At 53.5% G+C, this 17,143-nt stretch overlaps 4 protein-coding genes across 4 annotated transcripts; 2 read left to right on the top strand and 2 right to left on the bottom strand.

Annotated features, from left to right (window-relative positions):
- Positions 1-290: 290 nt before the first annotated feature.
- Positions 291-2,684, top strand: IUM83_02101 (uncharacterized protein; the record flags this gene model as incomplete). The annotated part of the gene is made up of 2 exons (XM_067925999.1): positions 291-707; positions 2,295-2,684. 2 exons carry the CDS (start codon positions 291-293, stop codon positions 2,682-2,684), a joined length of 807 nt encoding a protein of 268 aa, XP_067801126.1.
- Positions 2,685-2,998: 314 nt separating this feature from the next.
- On the bottom strand, positions 2,999-3,589 carry IUM83_02100 (putative transposase; the record flags this gene model as incomplete). The annotated part of the gene is made up of 1 exon (XM_067925998.1): positions 2,999-3,589. One exon carries the CDS (start codon positions 3,587-3,589, stop codon positions 2,999-3,001), a length of 591 nt encoding a protein of 196 aa, XP_067801030.1.
- Positions 3,590-4,963: 1,374 nt separating this feature from the next.
- Positions 4,964-6,457, bottom strand: IUM83_02099 (Solute carrier family 2; the record flags this gene model as incomplete). Its single annotated transcript, XM_067925997.1, has 1 exon — positions 4,964-6,457. The coding sequence occupies one exon, from the start codon at positions 6,455-6,457 to the stop codon at positions 4,964-4,966; it is 1,494 nt and encodes a 497-aa protein (XP_067800685.1).
- Positions 6,458-8,356: 1,899 nt separating this feature from the next.
- Positions 8,357-9,850, top strand: IUM83_02098 (Solute carrier family 2; the record flags this gene model as incomplete). The annotated part of the gene is made up of 1 exon (XM_067925996.1): positions 8,357-9,850. One exon carries the CDS (start codon positions 8,357-8,359, stop codon positions 9,848-9,850), a length of 1,494 nt encoding a protein of 497 aa, XP_067800686.1.
- Between the last annotated feature and the right edge of the window lie 7,293 nt (positions 9,851-17,143).

The following is a 17,143-nucleotide window of genomic DNA, read 5'->3' as shown; positions in this document are numbered from 1 at the left end:
ACGTCACGTTCAGATCTGTGCCGTCAATCTTCTACCAGCTGGTTATTGGCATGGTCTATGACGCGATTCGAATTTGTATACACCCAGTTACAATGCGCTAACAACTGGCAAAACCACAACAGTTTACGATTTCGTGCTGTACCACACCAACGCTGCGGTCGACTTTTGTATGGTTCCAGCGAATGTTTCGTGTGACTTTGAACAAGCAATCATGAACGCAGTCAAGCACCAGTTACTGCGCTCGAATATTATTGGATGCCTTTTCACTTTAAAAGGCCTTACGACGCAAGATGCTTAAACTGGGTATTTCGAAGAAAGAAGTGGAGATTGCGATGCAAGATGAAGCAATCGACGAGCTGACAACTATTCGCCCAAGCGAAATATTGCGTTCGGGGATTCGAAATGTGAAGACTAAGATTATGGAAGAGTGTCAGGACCAGAATGTTGCGTACTCTACTGAAAGTTGGCGCGCATTTTGGAAATATTTCGTCAAGACGTGGATTAAAAAGCACAAGCCCAAGGACTGGAATATTAACGGACTGCAAGAAGATATCGTGAACCGCACCAAAAATCCTCTGGAACGGTACAATCGCACCTTGAATCGGGCCATGGGTGAGGCCAATCCGGACATTGGTAATTTTGCGGTGGTTCTAGAGGGAGAAGGTCAAAGGTTTGTCGACACGTTGTCGGATGTGGCCAACCGCAGGGTGCGTGCACCTCGCTGCGTGAGGCCAAGACTAGCCTCGACTCTAGCCGAGAGGGATGAAGACAGTCCCAGTGATGAGGAAGAAGTGACATCGGAAACGTCGCTATCACCTGAGTACTAAATCACGTACGCAACAGGGAATTTAGTATGTATTACTTGCTTTTTAACAATATATCCACTTTCGCTTCAATTGGTGTAACACTTTACTTACTGCAACTGAGTATAGCGATGTTGATCAGCACCAAACCGGCGATTAAGACTCGAATCGATAAAATTCAGACACATTTTTGCAAAATTCAAAATTAAGCATACATATGGAACAATTCAGCATGTGTTCAGTGAAGAAATGTTGAGAAAAGCCTGTATTTGGATTTAGAAATGTATTTCTAAAGGCTATCGCTTAAAACAGTAATTTTTAATCGTAGAAATCTTCGCCAATGTGCCCGTCCATGTAATAATGAACGTGCACAGTGATGGGGCTCACGACTGTCGGCACGTTGCACGAAGGTTCCACGGTGGTGGTTGCGCGACGTGCCGACCGCCAAGGAGCCGGCGTCTGGCCTGGTAGGGAGCGTCGAAGGGTGGGAGAGGAACTTGGTACTCGTGTAGACGGCCCACACGCTTGAAGTAGTCGTAGCGGATACGGTAGGCTTTCTTTTGTTTAGCCAGTTCTTTGCGCTGCTTATTAAACTGCGCACCGCACGCGAACACCTTGTTCTGGTGGCGTTTCATGTTTCCATGCGTCGCAAAACGCTTCTTGCATTTGGGGCAGGTCTTGGAGCGGCGCGCCATTTTCTGAACCGAGCTTAAAACATAATATAAGTTATCAGGAACTTTTATAATATTATAAAGGTAGATGTTCCCCGAAATGGATCAACGTTTGGATCAAAAACTATCTAGGAATTAGAGTATCGTTATTGTGAAAAGCACTCAGAATGCCTAATCGGATAGTAAATCGGCTGATTTAGTGCCTTATTTAGAGACGGGAACCCTTATTTATTTCGACCCATCCCATATTTAGAATTGGGTACCCGTAATTATAATCGGTCTTATGCAGCATCGCGTCAATGCTATTTTAGAGTCGGAATCGATTTGGTCTCTAAATAGGCTGAAATGTCAGCTCCAACCTCGGCATTCCGAGGAAGTTCGCACAAATAAATCCACCAAGCAGGCGGCTATGCAAACACTAGCCAAAATATCAGTCAAAATAGGAGGAATCAACAGGACGAGCAGAACCAGCGTCCGTGTCGAGGACGCGGAGTTTCGCTTCGACCCAGAGGGCAGCTTTGATGACCTCTACGCGAGAGCGGAAGAGCGCATCGTAGCCGCGCTAGCTGCTTTCGATATTAGAACGTTGCGCCCTGATACTAATCTCTACGCTAAGCCAAGTCAAGGCGCCAATCAGCAGGGCTGGGTGGGTTTAACTGAGTCAAATTGGACTGCCGTTGTGGCCACGGTCCGATCCAACTTCCAGCGGCGTCGCAAGGACACAGGGCCGCTCTGCTTGGAGCTATTCTCATTTGCTGTCAGGGAAAATCAGGCAGGCGACACAACGCGGCGACGTGCAACACGTAATCGTATTCAACAGGCTGCGGAAGACATCGACGAGTTCCTTGCAGCGCGACCCGACGTTCAGGTTGGTGTCATCGCTCGTACGCACTGGGAGATGACCCAAGCGCGTCAGCCAGCAGGGACTACCGTTGCAGTTCCCGAGACTGCAACGTTTCGGCAGATGCAACACCTGGATGCCGTGGGAGCTGCCAACCCTCCCGCGGACCGTGACGAGGCCGTGTTCCAAACCATGCCTGTCCGCATCAACGGCTCGACCGAGCTACAACTTACGTTTAACGTTCAGGGCCTACGCGCCATACTCGGCCTGCCAAGTCACAACGCAATGGGCAGCGGAATCTTCTCAGCGTTTGTTCCGCCATCGGAACCGGAGGAAGACATAGAAGACGTAGACCACCAGGAGGGCTAGGAAAACAAGAGACACACTAACTTTTTCTAATGTTTTTACTCGGTTTTACAGCTTTTCTCCTTCGCTCCGCTCGGGGATTGCCTCCCGCCCACCCCACCTACTCGTCACCTTCCGCCCTCCTCGCGGCCTCCATGAATCTCCAGCTCGCGGGTGGGCACCGCGTCTTCCACACCGCAATCTCCGTAGCCGCTGGGGCGAAACAGATTCACACCAACGTCGTCGCTCTTCACACAGGCACGCATCGCTACTTCCAGCACCAGTTCAGGGTACATTGGGAAGGCGAGGTTTGCATGTCGAGCCAACCATCTCTTCAACTACCCAAACATGACCTCGATAGGATTAAACTGTGGGCAGTACGGAGGCAGATACAACAGAACAGCACCACAAGCATGGACAGCAGCCTCCAGCTCTCCGTACATGTGAATACGCGCGTTGTCAATCACAACGATGGATCTAGGTAACGGCCAGGGGTTTAACTTCGGCACCACCTCCCGCATAAAAGCTCGGTGGAACTCCACTCGCGTGTACGTGCCACGAGTACAGTTCCACGAAAGAAAGCCGCTGACATCACACGCAGCTAGAATGCTGACGCGCTTCCCACGGGAGAACGGGACGCGCAGTACAGCACGTGAACCTCTGGCCGACCAGGCGTAGCGCCTCATACTATCGAGGCCGTTCTTCGACGTCTCGTCCACGAAGACGTGCTGCTCCGGGTACTTGTACCAGCACTTCATTTTCGCCAGGAAGTCCTCGATCTCGCGAGGGACAGCCTCACGAGCCCTGCGCTCCAGTACTTTCCTGTAGAGCCCCAAATCGAACTTGAGTACACGCAACAAATCTGACGCGCTGAAGCCGCTGGTACCAGCTCCAAACCTCTGACGAAGGGCAGTCTGCAACTCTTCCATGTAAAAGCATGGGTGGACCTTCACATAGTCTGCAACGAATCGCTGGACGTGATGGGGCTGTCTCGTCTTCTTTAATCGCTTACATGCCATCACGTGGCCGTTACGTTTGAACTGCTGATACCATCGAAGTACCGTACGCGAGCTGATGCCGAATATGTGGCCGACACGCTTGCATGGCACACCATACGCGTAATGCAGCACCACAGCTCTCCATCGAAATTCTGCGGCATACATCGTGTCTCCGCTGTCTCTCTCCCTCACCACTCTGTTCTGATAAGATGGCTTTAGAGCCCAGTTCCCAACTCCTATTTAAGCCGACTTACCCAGATTAGTACCCATATTAACTTCCTATTCAGTACAAATTACCACGTATCGTTTTTGCTCACAGCCCTGATTTACAGAGCTATACGGAGTGACAAAATCACCGGTTTTCACAATACATATTAGTCTAATTCCTCGATTAAAAGTTGATCCAAAAGTTGACGTTGATAAAAAAAAATATATCTCCCAGGTAAAACGCTTACCCGAACTTCGGGTAGGGTGCGGGTACCCGAAATCATCCTCGGGTGGTGGTGCAGGTATACCCGAGTCTATCTATCTATAATGTTGTATACACTATAACCGCTTGCCTGCCTTTGTTATAGATACTGTATAGCCCGCTGTGGATTCCGACATCAAGCGCGGTATCGGAACGCAATTTCTCCACTGCAGGAACCGTAATGTGTAAATCGCGGAGTACCCTCAAGCCATCGATGCTAGATGATATTCTCGTAGTGAGATCTAATCGCGACAATATATTGCACGCTTTGTCAGAATGGCTCTGTTTGTAGTATTAAGAATATAATGGGCAGGATAAGTGTGGGTCCCGAACTGCGCTGTCGAGCGGGTGCGGGTACCCGAGGTGAACCAAGAGGTGCGATCGGGCGGGGCGGGTAACCCGAAAATCATCATTTGCGAGCTCTGCTACCTAGGTAGGGGGTGCAACTTGTGTACCGAAACGCTACTGTTGCCTAATGTGGCGTGAATGTAGCTGAATGCCGTTCGATGACAAACTCGCCTGGAGCGGCAATGCCAAAAAGTGATTGTTACCGGATCGGATGATCCGGGGTTCGCAGTTCGAACCCTTAGCAGGGGGAAATTGGCGGTGGTCAGGGCGATGGTGGTGTGGATGGTGAAGCTGGCTTTGTCGATTTTCTTCATCCAGTATGTTTGAAGGTGGTTCCGACCGCAGCACATGCCCACAAATTTCACAAAAAGCCTCTATGAATACTATACTCGTCTACCAAACCAGTAAGGCATTCCGATTTTAAACGTTCACAAGAATCCGCATCTCCTCTATATCCCTTAGTGGAGACGACGTTGCACCACCGCCGATTACTGGCGACGACGCTCCTCGTATTCACGCAGCACCTCCTCCGCAGACTTGTTCGACGTCTCCGGCACCAGCTTCAGCGACAGCAGGAAGAAGATGGCCAACAGCACGATGAACGGCACATAGCTGTAGTCGTCCAGCGCGTCCGCGATGTACGGGTACGCCACGCCGACGATGAGGTTGCACAGCCAGTTGGCGCCGATGCCGATGGACGTGGCCGTGGCTCGCACCGAGTCCGGGAACAGGTCGGCCGTGATCACCCACACGAGCGGGCCCAGCGTCACGCCGAACGCGATCACGTACAGAGCGGTGAACACGATGGACAGCACCGACACGTCCACGAGGAACGCCACCGTCATGAGCACGGCCATGACGAACATGCCGGCGATGCCGCACAGGATCATGTTGCGGTTGCCGAAGCGCTGCGCCAGCACGCCCGTGAAGAAGGCCGGCCAGATATTGATGAAGTTGATGATCAGCGTGCCGATGCGCGGGTCCGAGATGCCGGCGTCCTTGAAGATCGAGCTCGAGTAGTAGAAGACGGCGTTGATGCCCGAGAGCTGCTGCGAGCACGACAGCAGGATGGCGGCGGCCAGCTGAAGACGGTACTTGGGCGCGAACAGTGACTCCTTCTCGGCGGTGTTCTGGATCAGACCCTGCTCGGCGTCGGGCTTGCTCGACGACTCCATCCACGACAGAGCCGTGTACACGTTCTCCTCGCCGTACAGACGCGCGATGACCTGCTTGGCCTCCTCGCGACGGTTCTTCATGAGCAGCCACGCGGGACTCTCCACGCACAGCGACGGCGCCAGCACCAGGAACAGCAGCGCCAGGATGACCGGGAAGGCCGCCAGGTAGCGCCAGCCCGAGCTCGTGTTGGCGAAGAAGAAGGTGATGGCCGGGAACAAGATGCCGATGGTCACCGAGATCTGCAGACCCAGACCCAGGATGTTACGCATGTGCGGCGGCGTCAACTCGTTCGTGTAGGCTCCGAGTGTGCCCGTGGCAGTGCCCGACGCGATGCCGGCGATGAGACGGCCGGCCGAGAAGGCCCAGACGTTCGACACGGACGCCTCGACGACGGCGCCCACGATCATGAAGATGCAGTTGACGAACAGCAGCTTCTTGCGGCCCCACTGGTCGCTGAAGTGGCCGCAGCACAGCGAGCCGATCATGCCGCCGAAGATCCATGCGTTGACGGCGAACGTCCACTCGAGCTTCGAATGGCCCGGGAACATGAGGCACGTGTCCTCGGCCACGGGACGCGCGTTGCACTCGTCCGTGTCGTTGTACTGCGACAGGTTGGTCTGCGAGGACGACCAGCCGCTCTGGAAGGGCTGCAGTAGCGCCACTAGGATGCTCATGTACATGATCACGTTGGGTTTGATCTGGCGGGCGGCGGCCTTCTGCGCCTCGTCGAAGTATGGCACGTTGTCGTGGCCGTTGGGGGTGGTGGCCTCGGAGTACGCCTGGTCGGTAGCAGCTTGGGAAGGCATGAGTGGAAAGGGCTTGTGCGGCAGGCGTGCGGAAGTGTTGTGGTTGTTGTTGTGCTTTGAAGTGAGCTTGGGTTGTCGAAATGAAAACTGAGGCAAGTTGGGGTGGAGGCGCGACTTGGGAGCGCGGTAGCTGCAGATGGTGGTGCAGAGGATCCCTATCATTCACTGGGCCTTTGCGCGTTGGTGCCCGCGTGGTCACTGAGGCCGGCATTTGTGGACAAGAGTTCGGCTAAGCTTACTCTGTTGACTATAGAAACAAGGGTGGCGTCTGCCGCGGTTGGGCGTACTTGATTCACGACGCGTGAGTCTTTGTGCGCAGTTGGAAAACGCTGGTGTTGAGTTGTACTACTACATGTACCGCGTCGAGGAACTGGCCTGGCCTCGCCAGCCCGCTTCAATAGGATAAATGCAGGGGCAAATTTTCTACGTGGATTGGTTTTCGTCGAGCACCGCCAATCTTTGGTGCAAGATGACGACCCAAACAGTTTTTGGTGGCCAAAGTCGGTGCTTGGGCCGTCATCTTCCTTTAACACAGCATAGAGATCGCGCAGGGGCACTCCTTGAAGTGCTATAAGTGGACTTTCTATGAAGAGTACAGATCCATCAGAACGTGCAATCTTTTCTGTGGACAAAATTGCAATCTATAACGTTATTAAAAGTCTATACTGTATAGTGACTAATTGTGTTTAGTTTTAGATTTCGTTATCTGTATAGTACTCAATTGATCATTTGATATCTGGAGTGTAGTAATAAGATAATGAATCAAGTTTTCGTTCAGTACTGAGATTTAAATCTTTGGTATTTCGGTCCCATAACAAGAGGACATGCTGGTTGCGATGTACTACGCTCCAATAGATGCAATGTACCGAATGATGTTTCGGAATGCATTCATCTGCAAGACACGACCAGTTGTTGTACTTGTAAGCCCCGGGCCTAAATCAAGCATGGGGAGCAGCGATAGCTGAAGATTTTCGGCGACCACCACCTAACTTTGACGCAAGATGACGGCCCAAGCAGACTTTCGTGACCAAAGTCGGTGCTTGGGCCGTCATCTTGGTGATAGATTGGGCGCCTCCTTCAACGCAGCACAGACACGCAACTGGCTCAGTAGTGGAACTATGCTCCTGGGCTGCGAGGCCGGCCAGCTCCTGGACGCGGGACAACTCAACTCCGGAGCCAAGCATCCCTCGGGCAGGGCCCAAGCGAGCTAAAAAAAATCAACTTGCGAGCTCTCGCTGATCAAGCGAGCACATATATTATGGTTTTATAGCTCCCCCTACTAAAAACACCCGAAACGAGCACCGGGGACACCGCTCTTGGTAGTTACCCACGCACCTTCTGCACGTTGCTCGGGAGCCGCTCTGCTCTATTTTGACGAATCACAGTGCTACGACATATTTTTTATCCAATAAACTTTGCTATTTATCATAGGCGCTCCCCTTTCGAATCGAATACATAGAGAGCGCTCAAATCCCGACAAGCCCGCTCGTGCTCGTTCACGCGAGCGCTGCTCGGAGCAGTGCTTCCTGGGATGCTTGGCCAGAGCTTCCAGCAGTGCACAAAGACTCACCATGACTCACGTTCCGTGAATCCCTCACGCGTCGTGAATCAAGTACGCCCAACCGCGGCAGACGCCACCCTTGTTTCTATAGTCAACAGAGTAAGCTTAGCCGAACTCTTGTCCACAAATGCCGGCCTCAGTGACCACGCGGGCACCAACGCGCAAAGGCCCAGTGAATGACAGGGATCCTCTGCACCACCATCTGCAGCTACCGCGCTCCCAAGTCGCGCCTCCACCCCAACTTGCCTCAGTTTTCATTTCGACAACCCAAGCTCACTTCAAAGCACAACAACAACCACAACACTTCCGCACGCCTGCCGCACAAGCCCTTTCCACTCATGCCTTCCCAAGCTGCTACCGACCAGGCGTACTCCGAGGCCACCACCCCCAACGGCCACGACAACGTGCCATACTTCGACGAGGCGCAGAAGGCCGCCGCCCGCCAGATCAAACCCAACGTGATCATGTACACTAGCATCCTGGTGGCGCTGCTGCAGCCCTTCCAGAGCGGCTGGTCGTCCTCGCAGACGAACCTGTCGCAGTACAGCGACACGGACGAGTGTAACGCGCGTCCCGTGGCCGAGGACACGTGCCTCATGTTCCCGGGCCACTCGAAGCTCGAGTGGACGTTCGCCGTCAACGCATGGATCTTCGGCGGCATGATCGGCTCGCTGTGCTGCGGCCACTTCAGCGACCAGTGGGGCCGCAAGAAGCTGCTGCTCGTCAACTGCATCTTCATGATCGTGGGCGCCGTCGTCGAGGCGTCCGTGTCGAATATCTGGGCCTTCTCGGCCGGCCGTCTCATTGCCGGCATCGCGTCGGGCACTGCCACGGGTACGCTCGGAGCCTACACGAACGAGCTGACACCGCCGCACATGCGTAACATCCTGGGTCTGGGTCTGCAGATCTCGGTGACCATCGGCATCCTGTTCCCGGCCATTTGCTTTTTCTTCGCCAACACGAGCTCGGGCTGGCGCTACCTGGCGGCCTTCCCGGCCATCCTGGCGCTGCTGTTCCTGGCGCTGGCGCCGTCGTTGTGCGTGGAGAGCCCCGCGTGGTTGCTCATGAAGAACCGTCGCGAGGAGGCCAAGCAGGTCATCGCGCGTCTGTACGGCGAAGAGAACGTGTACACGGCCCTGTCGTGGCTCGAATCGTCGAGCAAGCCCGACGCCGAGCAGGGCGTCGTGCAGGAGTCGGCCAAGCAGGACTCGCTGTTCGCGCCCAAGTACCGTCTTCAGCTGGCCGCCGCCATCCTGCTGTCGTGCTCGCAGCAGCTCTCGGGCATCAACGCCGTCTTCTACTACTCGAGCTCGATCTTCAAGGACGCCGGCATCTCGGACCCGCGCATCGGCACGCTGGTCATCAACTTCATCAATATCTGGCCGGCCTTCTTCACGGGCGTGCTGGCGCAGCGCTTCGGCAACCGCAACATGATCCTGTGTGGCATCGCCGGCATGTTCGTCATGGCCGTGCTCATGACGGTGGCGTTCCTCGTGGACGTGTCGGTGCTGTCCATCGTGTTCACCGCTCTGTACGTGATCGCGTTCGGCCTGACACTGGGCCCGCTCGTGTGGGTGATCACGGCCGACCTGTTCCCGGACTCGGTGCGAGCCACGGCCACGTCCATCAGCATCGGCGTCAACTGGCTGTGCAACCTCATCGTCGGCGTGGCGTATCCGTACATCGCGGACGCGCTGGACGACTACAGCTATGTGCCGTTCATCGTGCTGTTGGCCATCTTCTTCCTGCTGTCGCTGAAGCTTGTGCCGGAGACGTCGAACAAGTCTGCGGAGGAGGTGCTGCGTGAATACGAGGACCGTCGTCGCCAGTAATCGGCGGTGGTGCAACGTCGTCTCCACTAAGGGATATAGAGGAGATGCGGATTCTTGTGAACGTTTAAAATCGGAATGCCTTACTGGTTTGGTAGACGAGTATTCATAGAGGCTTTTTGTTAATCGGAGATCCGTGTGGTATATTTGCATTGTTTCCCTTCTCAATTTACGGCCTTTGGCGCACTTGGATCCAAGATCTTCTCCGGCGCCTCTTCCAAGGACCCCCCTTCTCGGGCGAATTCCCCCTGCGTGGGGCTGAGAATGGGGGAGGAGGAGATTGAGGCGACTGGCACGAGCGGCGACGTACCAGGCGATGTCCACCAGACTTGACTGCCTGCTGCGGCACCAATTTCAAGACCAAGGCGCGTTGGACAAGGCGGACCCTTCGCGTTCAAGATGAACAAGACCCGCCAGCACACGAGAGACTCAGTAGCCCTCTCGTGTGTCCCCCGAATGTCACCTACCTAAGCGCGTGGGACCTGGTGAACCCCGCGCGTGAGCATGTTATGGAATCCAAGAACTTCCTCGGCTCAGCAAGCTTCGTCGTGGCGGCCGCTTGAGCGACGTGGTTGGACGGAATTGAACTGCGTGGAGCGCGCGAGCTCCATTGAAATTCAGTCTCCGGTTTGTGTATGTCCCCAGCTACGCTCTAAGCTGCCGTGCGACTAGTTCTGCGTTTGCGACGTCTTCTCCAAGATCGACAAAGAGCCTCGTTTGTCAATTTCGGAGATCGGAAGATGGCAGGGCCAGGCAAGACTCGTTCTAGACTGGGTAATTTCCGACTTGGGTCATCGATTCCGGCCTCCGGGACCTCTGCTCCCTGTCCCCGCGCAGCGTGTGTTAGCTCAAAGCAACCGCACTAGCCATGTTAAAGATACGTATTTACTAACCCCCGGTGTCACGTGTGGTAGAGACTCAGTTGAGCTGTTGGTTGCAAAATTGGGAAAGAGATTAACATGTAGTGGGAACCAACTACAGCTACGAAGCACTAGCTTAGAAGTGTAGACTATCCATTTGCAGCCACCGTTTGAGGTGTTGCTGCGCCTCCGCCACAAGTTGTGCTCCACGACAGCGAGCACGGCAACCTTGTGTTGAGGTTGCGGTTCAACCACAGCGCTTCAACGTGATTGGGGTTACCATGACTCTCCACCCACTGAAAAGCGCTTACGCCGAACGCAATGATCCGATCAGCGCTACTGTGCGAGAAGATAGCGCTCAACGAGTCCACGGGCTTGTCCAAGATTTGCTTCCGGCTCCCAGGAGTCTTTGTCCGGGCCGTACCAGCGAACCTTAAACTGGATTATGCCCTTCTGCACACGCCTCCCGATGATAGCTTGAACTTGTAGACCCTCGTGACTGTCGCGTGTGGTAAGCTTCGGAACGTCACTAAGACGGCGAGGATTCTCGTCGAAGATGTACGGACGTAAGTAGGAGACGTGAAATTCGCCATGGAGACGAAGTCCTGGCGGCAATCCGATCTTGTAGGTGTCCGGGGTAGTTGAAGTACGCACAGAATAGGGACCAAATCGCGGAGCCAGCTTTCGTTTGCCTGTTGTACCCAGGTGATGAAGCTCCAGGTTGGATGTGTCGAGAAGTGCTTGATCACCAGCAGCAAAAGTGTAAATCGGTCGGTTGCGGTCATGGAAGAATTTCACGGTTGCTTGCGATTGCTCGAGCATATCCTTGCATTGCTGTAGCACGACTTGCTGATGTTGCACAAAGGTCAGTCCTTGGGATCGTGTGCGACGTAGTGTCGGCGTAGCCAAGTCAACCACTGAACGAGGAACGTAGCCGAGGTCGGCGACAAACGGTTCCATGCCGATGGCGGAGTGAACGCGTGAGTTGTAGGCGAATTTTGCCAGACTGAGCTTGTCGTTCCAGTCGGTGTGACGGGCGTTGACAAAAGCACGAAGATAATCTGCCACAAAGTGATTCATTTTCTCGGTCTGGCGGTCCGTTTCCGGGCGAAAGGCAGAACTGAGCTGGAGTTGAGTCTGCTGGCATGCCATTAACTCCGACCAAAACTTTGACGTGAATTTCGGGTCTCGATCCGAGACGATAGTCATCGGTAGCCCGTGCAGTTTTTGGTAGTGATCGCGAAAGAGACGTGCTGTTTCGGTGGCCGTACTCGTAGTCATTGTAGGGACGAAGTGTGCTCTTTTCGTAAGGCGGTCAACGGTCACCATAATCGCGTCGCTATCTGAACGACGGTCGCGAGGCAAACCAGTAATAAAATCCAAGGATATGTTTGTCCAGCTATTGGATGGAGTCTCCAGGGGGTGCAACAACCCTGCGGGTTTGCGATGTGAGGCCTTGATCCGCTGACACATTTCGCATGATGAAGCATAGCGGCGAGCTGAACGATCCATGCGCAGCCAGTAGAACTTCGTCTGAACCGCTAGGAGCGTTTTCAAATATCCGGGATGCCCACTGGAGGCGGAGTCGTGGTGCTCGTAAAAGATGGCGTTGCGCAAGTCGGTGTCGTCGGGAACGCAAATTCGGCGCGGCACAGCTGAAGTAGGCTGAAAATACAGGATACGATCTTCCACGAAAAAATGATCGATGTTGGCGCGAAGCGAACGAGACATCTCGACCGGAGGAGGTAAATTGGAGTCGCGAGAACGACTTGTCATGAACTTGTACAGCAAACCGAGGCTGGACTCATGCGCGTATAGTCGAATGCACTGCTGTAAAATTGATGGCCGAGATGCCATGTAGTTGAAAAAAGCAGTATCCGCCGGTAGCTCCTCCTGCTGAGCTGTGAGCTAGTGGTCGGTGTTCACAAAACCTGGTTTGTCGATCAAATACACGCGGCACAAGCGCATGGCATGCAACGCCGCCAGAAGCTCCTTCTCCCGCGTCGGATACATCTTCTCGGCCGTGCTGAGTTTGCGACCTCCGTAGGCAATTACACGTTCGTTGTTGTCATCGTCCAGCTGATACAGATACCCTCCGATAGCTTAGTCCGAAGCGTCCATCCGAACGTGAAATGGCCTTGAACTGTCGGGATGAGCGAGCGTTGGTGGTGTCGAAAGAAGTCGTTTAAGCTCTTCAAATGACCGACTCTGTTCAGGGTTCAGTGAAATCTTGTCGTGTTTCTCTCGTCCTCGGCACAATTCCATGAGAGGCGCTGCCAACCCATCAAAATTCTCGCAGTATTTAAGAACGTAGACGCAAGTTCCGATGAAGGACTGTAGCTGTCGTTTAGTGCGAGGCTGTGGCCACTCTCGTATAACACGAACCTTGTCCGGGTCCATCCGGATGCCGTCACGACCGAAGTAGTCTCCCAAACACGGAATCTCGCTGGCACAAAATGTGCATTTTGCTAGCTTGACGTAAAGTTGCTGTTCTTCACACCGCTTGAGGACCTTGTCGAGTGCGTCAAGGTGCTCGTCTAGGGATTCACTCTTGGTAAACACGAACAAGTCATCAAAGTACGCGCGGCAGAACGCACGTTGGTCACTGAAGACGCGTTGCATCATCCGATTAAAAGCGGAGGGACTGCATGCAAGGCCCATCGGTGTAACCAAGTATTCGAATTGCCCGTCCGGCGTGGAGAATGCTGTGTACTGGACGTCCTTCGCGCGAAGGCGCACCTGAAAAAATCCCCAGAGTAGATCCATCGCGGAAAAATAGTATCCACCCGCCATTGCATCGAAAATGTCCTCCTTGCGAGGCACCGGGGTGGCTGGAATACGGAGCTTTGAGTTGATCCCTCGAAAGTCGTGTACAATCCGCCAGCCTACGGCCATCTTGACGCAGAATGTTGGCGCGCAGTAAGGAGACTTGGATGGCCGGATAATGCCCGTTGCTAACATTTCCTTCGTCCACTCGCGGATTGCCGTTTTCATCTCATCGCTTAGGCGGAATTGCTTGCGAGCTACGGGCACCTTGTCATCTAACTCGATCTCAGCTTTAACGTCCACCGTCCTTTGCGGCGCTACATTGGGGAGCTCAACGCGAAAGACTGTGTCCTTGTATTTGAGTAGAACAGGTTCTTCTGGTCGCCCACGTATTTGATCCCAGCCCTGGTTTAGCTGACGAGAGGCTTTATCGGACTGTTCTTCCACGATTCGCACAGCAAAACAAAAGGTGTCATCGTCACATTGCATCTTGCGAAATTGGCGATGCGATATGACTCGCGTTTCACCTGCTGCTGCCATGTAGTCGTGCTTGGAGTAGAAGAGTATGTTATCGACCTGATCCTCACGAGGTCGGTAAGAGTGACTTCTTCGGCGACTACCCGCAATAATCGAACTTGCCGATGAACGAGGACATGGCTTCAATGTCAGACCGGTAGCTGCTCCTCGGGGGCGAACCTTTTTGGAAGCTCAGTCGATATCAGGATTTACGTCTTCTAACCAAGGAAGACCGAGGAGAACGTTCTTGTCCTCCGGAATGTCCATGACGAGAACTTTAGTGTCGTAATCTGGAAAACCTTCAATTGAAATCGTCACTTCAGTCGTTCGTCGTGGGATGCTCACGCGTTGTCCTCCGCCGAGCTTAACCTCGAGAGGCTTGGACGAAGTACGAATGGGCAAGCCAAGACTGGACACAACCTGGGGGGGGGTCGATGGCGTTAAACGACGAGCCGCTGTCAATGAAGATCGAGACCGACGCATCAGCGATGCGACCACCCTGGCACAAGTAGCCGTATACTTTTTCTCTTTTTGGCGGCACAGCTTCACCTGCTTGATAATGGAGCTGGGCCGATAAAGGGCTGTCAGAGCGTGGACAGCTACCACGAACTGACTGTTTTGGCCCAGTGGGTTGCCAACCCACTGAACCTACGCGTTTTTTTGAGGTCGCGCCCTTGGCGTCCGCCTTCTTCTTGAAGCAGACAGCTTCCCTATGACCAAGTTTATCTCAATACTCGCAGACAGGTCGCTCACCACTGTTTCTAGCATTATTGGGGCTTTGCTTCGACTTGTCGGGAGAATTCTTCTTTTGAGGTTGTGCCTTGCCCTGCGACTTTTCGCCGCTAGCGACCTTCTTGGAGCTCGATCCTGGTGGAGCCACCCGAGAATCCTCAAACCGCTGTGTAGCTCGATGACTTCCTTGAGGGTAGAAGGCACATTTTGAGAAACAAACGCGCTCGTTTCAGGGCGAAGGTACTGTTGGTAGAACCAACGTTTTACCACTTCGGGCAGGTCGCAGTCGAGTTGGGAGAGCAAGTGCAGGAACTTGGTCGTGTAGGTCTGCTGTGACCCACTCCAGCGAAGGTTGTACAGGCGAGAAAGCACTTTGTGCTAGAAATCGGCTTCGCGGAAACGTTCGCGAATCCGTTGCTTGAATATTGGCCATGTTGCTGGCTGGTCACCGAGCGAGGTCTTAAAATCCCGATACCAGGTCTGCGCTGTCGGACCGAGGTTAGCGAAGATGGTGTTGACGAAATCCGAGGAGTTGGTCCGCATCTCTTCACTGTAGTTTGAGTAGTATTGTTCGGTGCTGAACAACCACAACTCAAGGTCGTCACTCGTTTGACCGTTGAACTGCGGTGGGTTGCCTTTTTTCTTTTGAGGCTTTTGAGCTGCCACATGGGCCTGGAGCATTTGCTGCTGCAACAAGACTTGCTGCTGAAGCATCTGAGCCATCTACTCTTGATTCTGGCGCTGTGCAGTGTTCATGAACTCGAACATCTGCCTCATCATGGCCATGTAGTCTGCCGCCGACTGCTGGGCCGGGTGCGATGCAGTGTTGCCGTTGTCTTCGTGGCCTTGAGCCTGATCACTGCTCTTGGTTCCAGTGGCGGCGTCTGCTGCGGTGTCCTCTTCACGTCTGCGTCGCTGCTGACGGGGGCATGGGTTTGGACTTCTGTTGCGTGCCATAGTCTATCGTCTGACCGATCGCTTGTTGCTGATGTGTCTTGGAATAGAGTAGGCTGAACTGTAGGCGCGCTTAACGCTTCAATAGTTTTAAAACTGTCACGTGTGTACGCTGGTTGAGACTCAGTCGAGCTGTTGGTTGCAAAATTGGGAATGAGATTAACATGTAGTGGGAACCAACTACAGCTACGAAGCACTAGCCTAGAAGTGTAGACTATCCATTTGCAGCCACCGTTTGAGGTGTTGCTGCGCCTCCGCCACAAGTTGTGCTCCACGACAGCGAGCACGGCAACCTTGTGTTGAGGTTACGATTCAACCACAGCGCTTCAACGTGATTGGGGTTACCATGACACCCGGACACTTGATCAACGGGTTCGCGTTCCTTCCTGAAGCGGAGTGGCCTCCTTGGCGCTGGTCACGCAGAGATGGAAGCAACGACAACAATCTGCTGGGCGGTAAAAGCCACCATGTTGGTCGAGAGTGTATTCTCAACTGAGCCGTTCTTCTCTTAGATTATTCTCTTTCAACTTTTTGTCTTACGCCTACTGCAAGTAGTATAGTGGGGATCAGTATAATCCTCAACACTTCCCGAGTGCCCCACCTACGGATTCCCATTAACTTGCAGCTCCAAATCTTGCCCTCGGTAATAACCCCATTGCAGCCCTGTGTTTTTCAAATGCAGGCCGCGCTAATGGCTTGGTAAAAGTATCGGCCACGTTATCCACTCCTGATACTCGAAGCACATCGTTTTCTTTCAAATCGATACGCTCACGTACACAGTGGTGTCGCACATCGATGTGCTAGGTCCGAGAATGAAGTACAGGGTTACTGGCAAGCTTCTTGCGCTTTCATTGTCCACAAAGATTTGTGCTAGTTGCTGTTGCTGCACTTGCAGCTCTTTCAGCATTTGGCGCAAGTGCACCACTTCCTGCACCAGTAGACTTAGAGCCATGTATTCCGCTTCCGTCGTGTGCAGCGCGACAGTCTTCTCGGTTTGGCTGCTCCACGAAATGATGTTCCCACAAAACCGAGTCACATAGCTTGCAACAGACTCTCGGTCGTCAACTCGATTAACGAAGTCAGCATGTGCATATGATCGTATGTGATCATCCAGCTTTTGATCTGACCACACGAATGTACCAAGCTGGATCCCCCAGTCCACTGTCTCTTCCAGGTAGCGCAAACCACGCTTGGCAGCTCTCCAGTGCAATAAACCCAGGTTCTCCAGGAACGGGCTGCACTCTCTCACTAGGTAGGCCAAGTCGTCGGGTCGGGTACCAAGCATTAGGTACATCAAACTGCCGACCACTGCACGACATGGCTTCGATCTCATTAATTGCAGTTCGTCATTTTCTGTGGGACTCATAGCTTTGCTCAACTTCAAATCTGCCGTGCTAGGCGTCTTGCAACCGTTGCAATTCTGCATATTGAAGCGCTTTAGAACGGATTCAGCATACTTCCTCTGGTC

The sequence above is a fragment of the Phytophthora cinnamomi genome (assembly GCF_018691715.1).
Source record: "Phytophthora cinnamomi strain GKB4 chromosome Unknown Contig0, whole genome shotgun sequence".
In the NCBI taxonomy this organism is placed as follows: Eukaryota; Oomycota; class Peronosporomycetes; order Peronosporales; family Peronosporaceae; genus Phytophthora; species Phytophthora cinnamomi.
The sequence above is the reverse complement of the archived record's forward strand: the minus strand, read 5'-3'. Positions and strand labels throughout refer to the sequence as shown.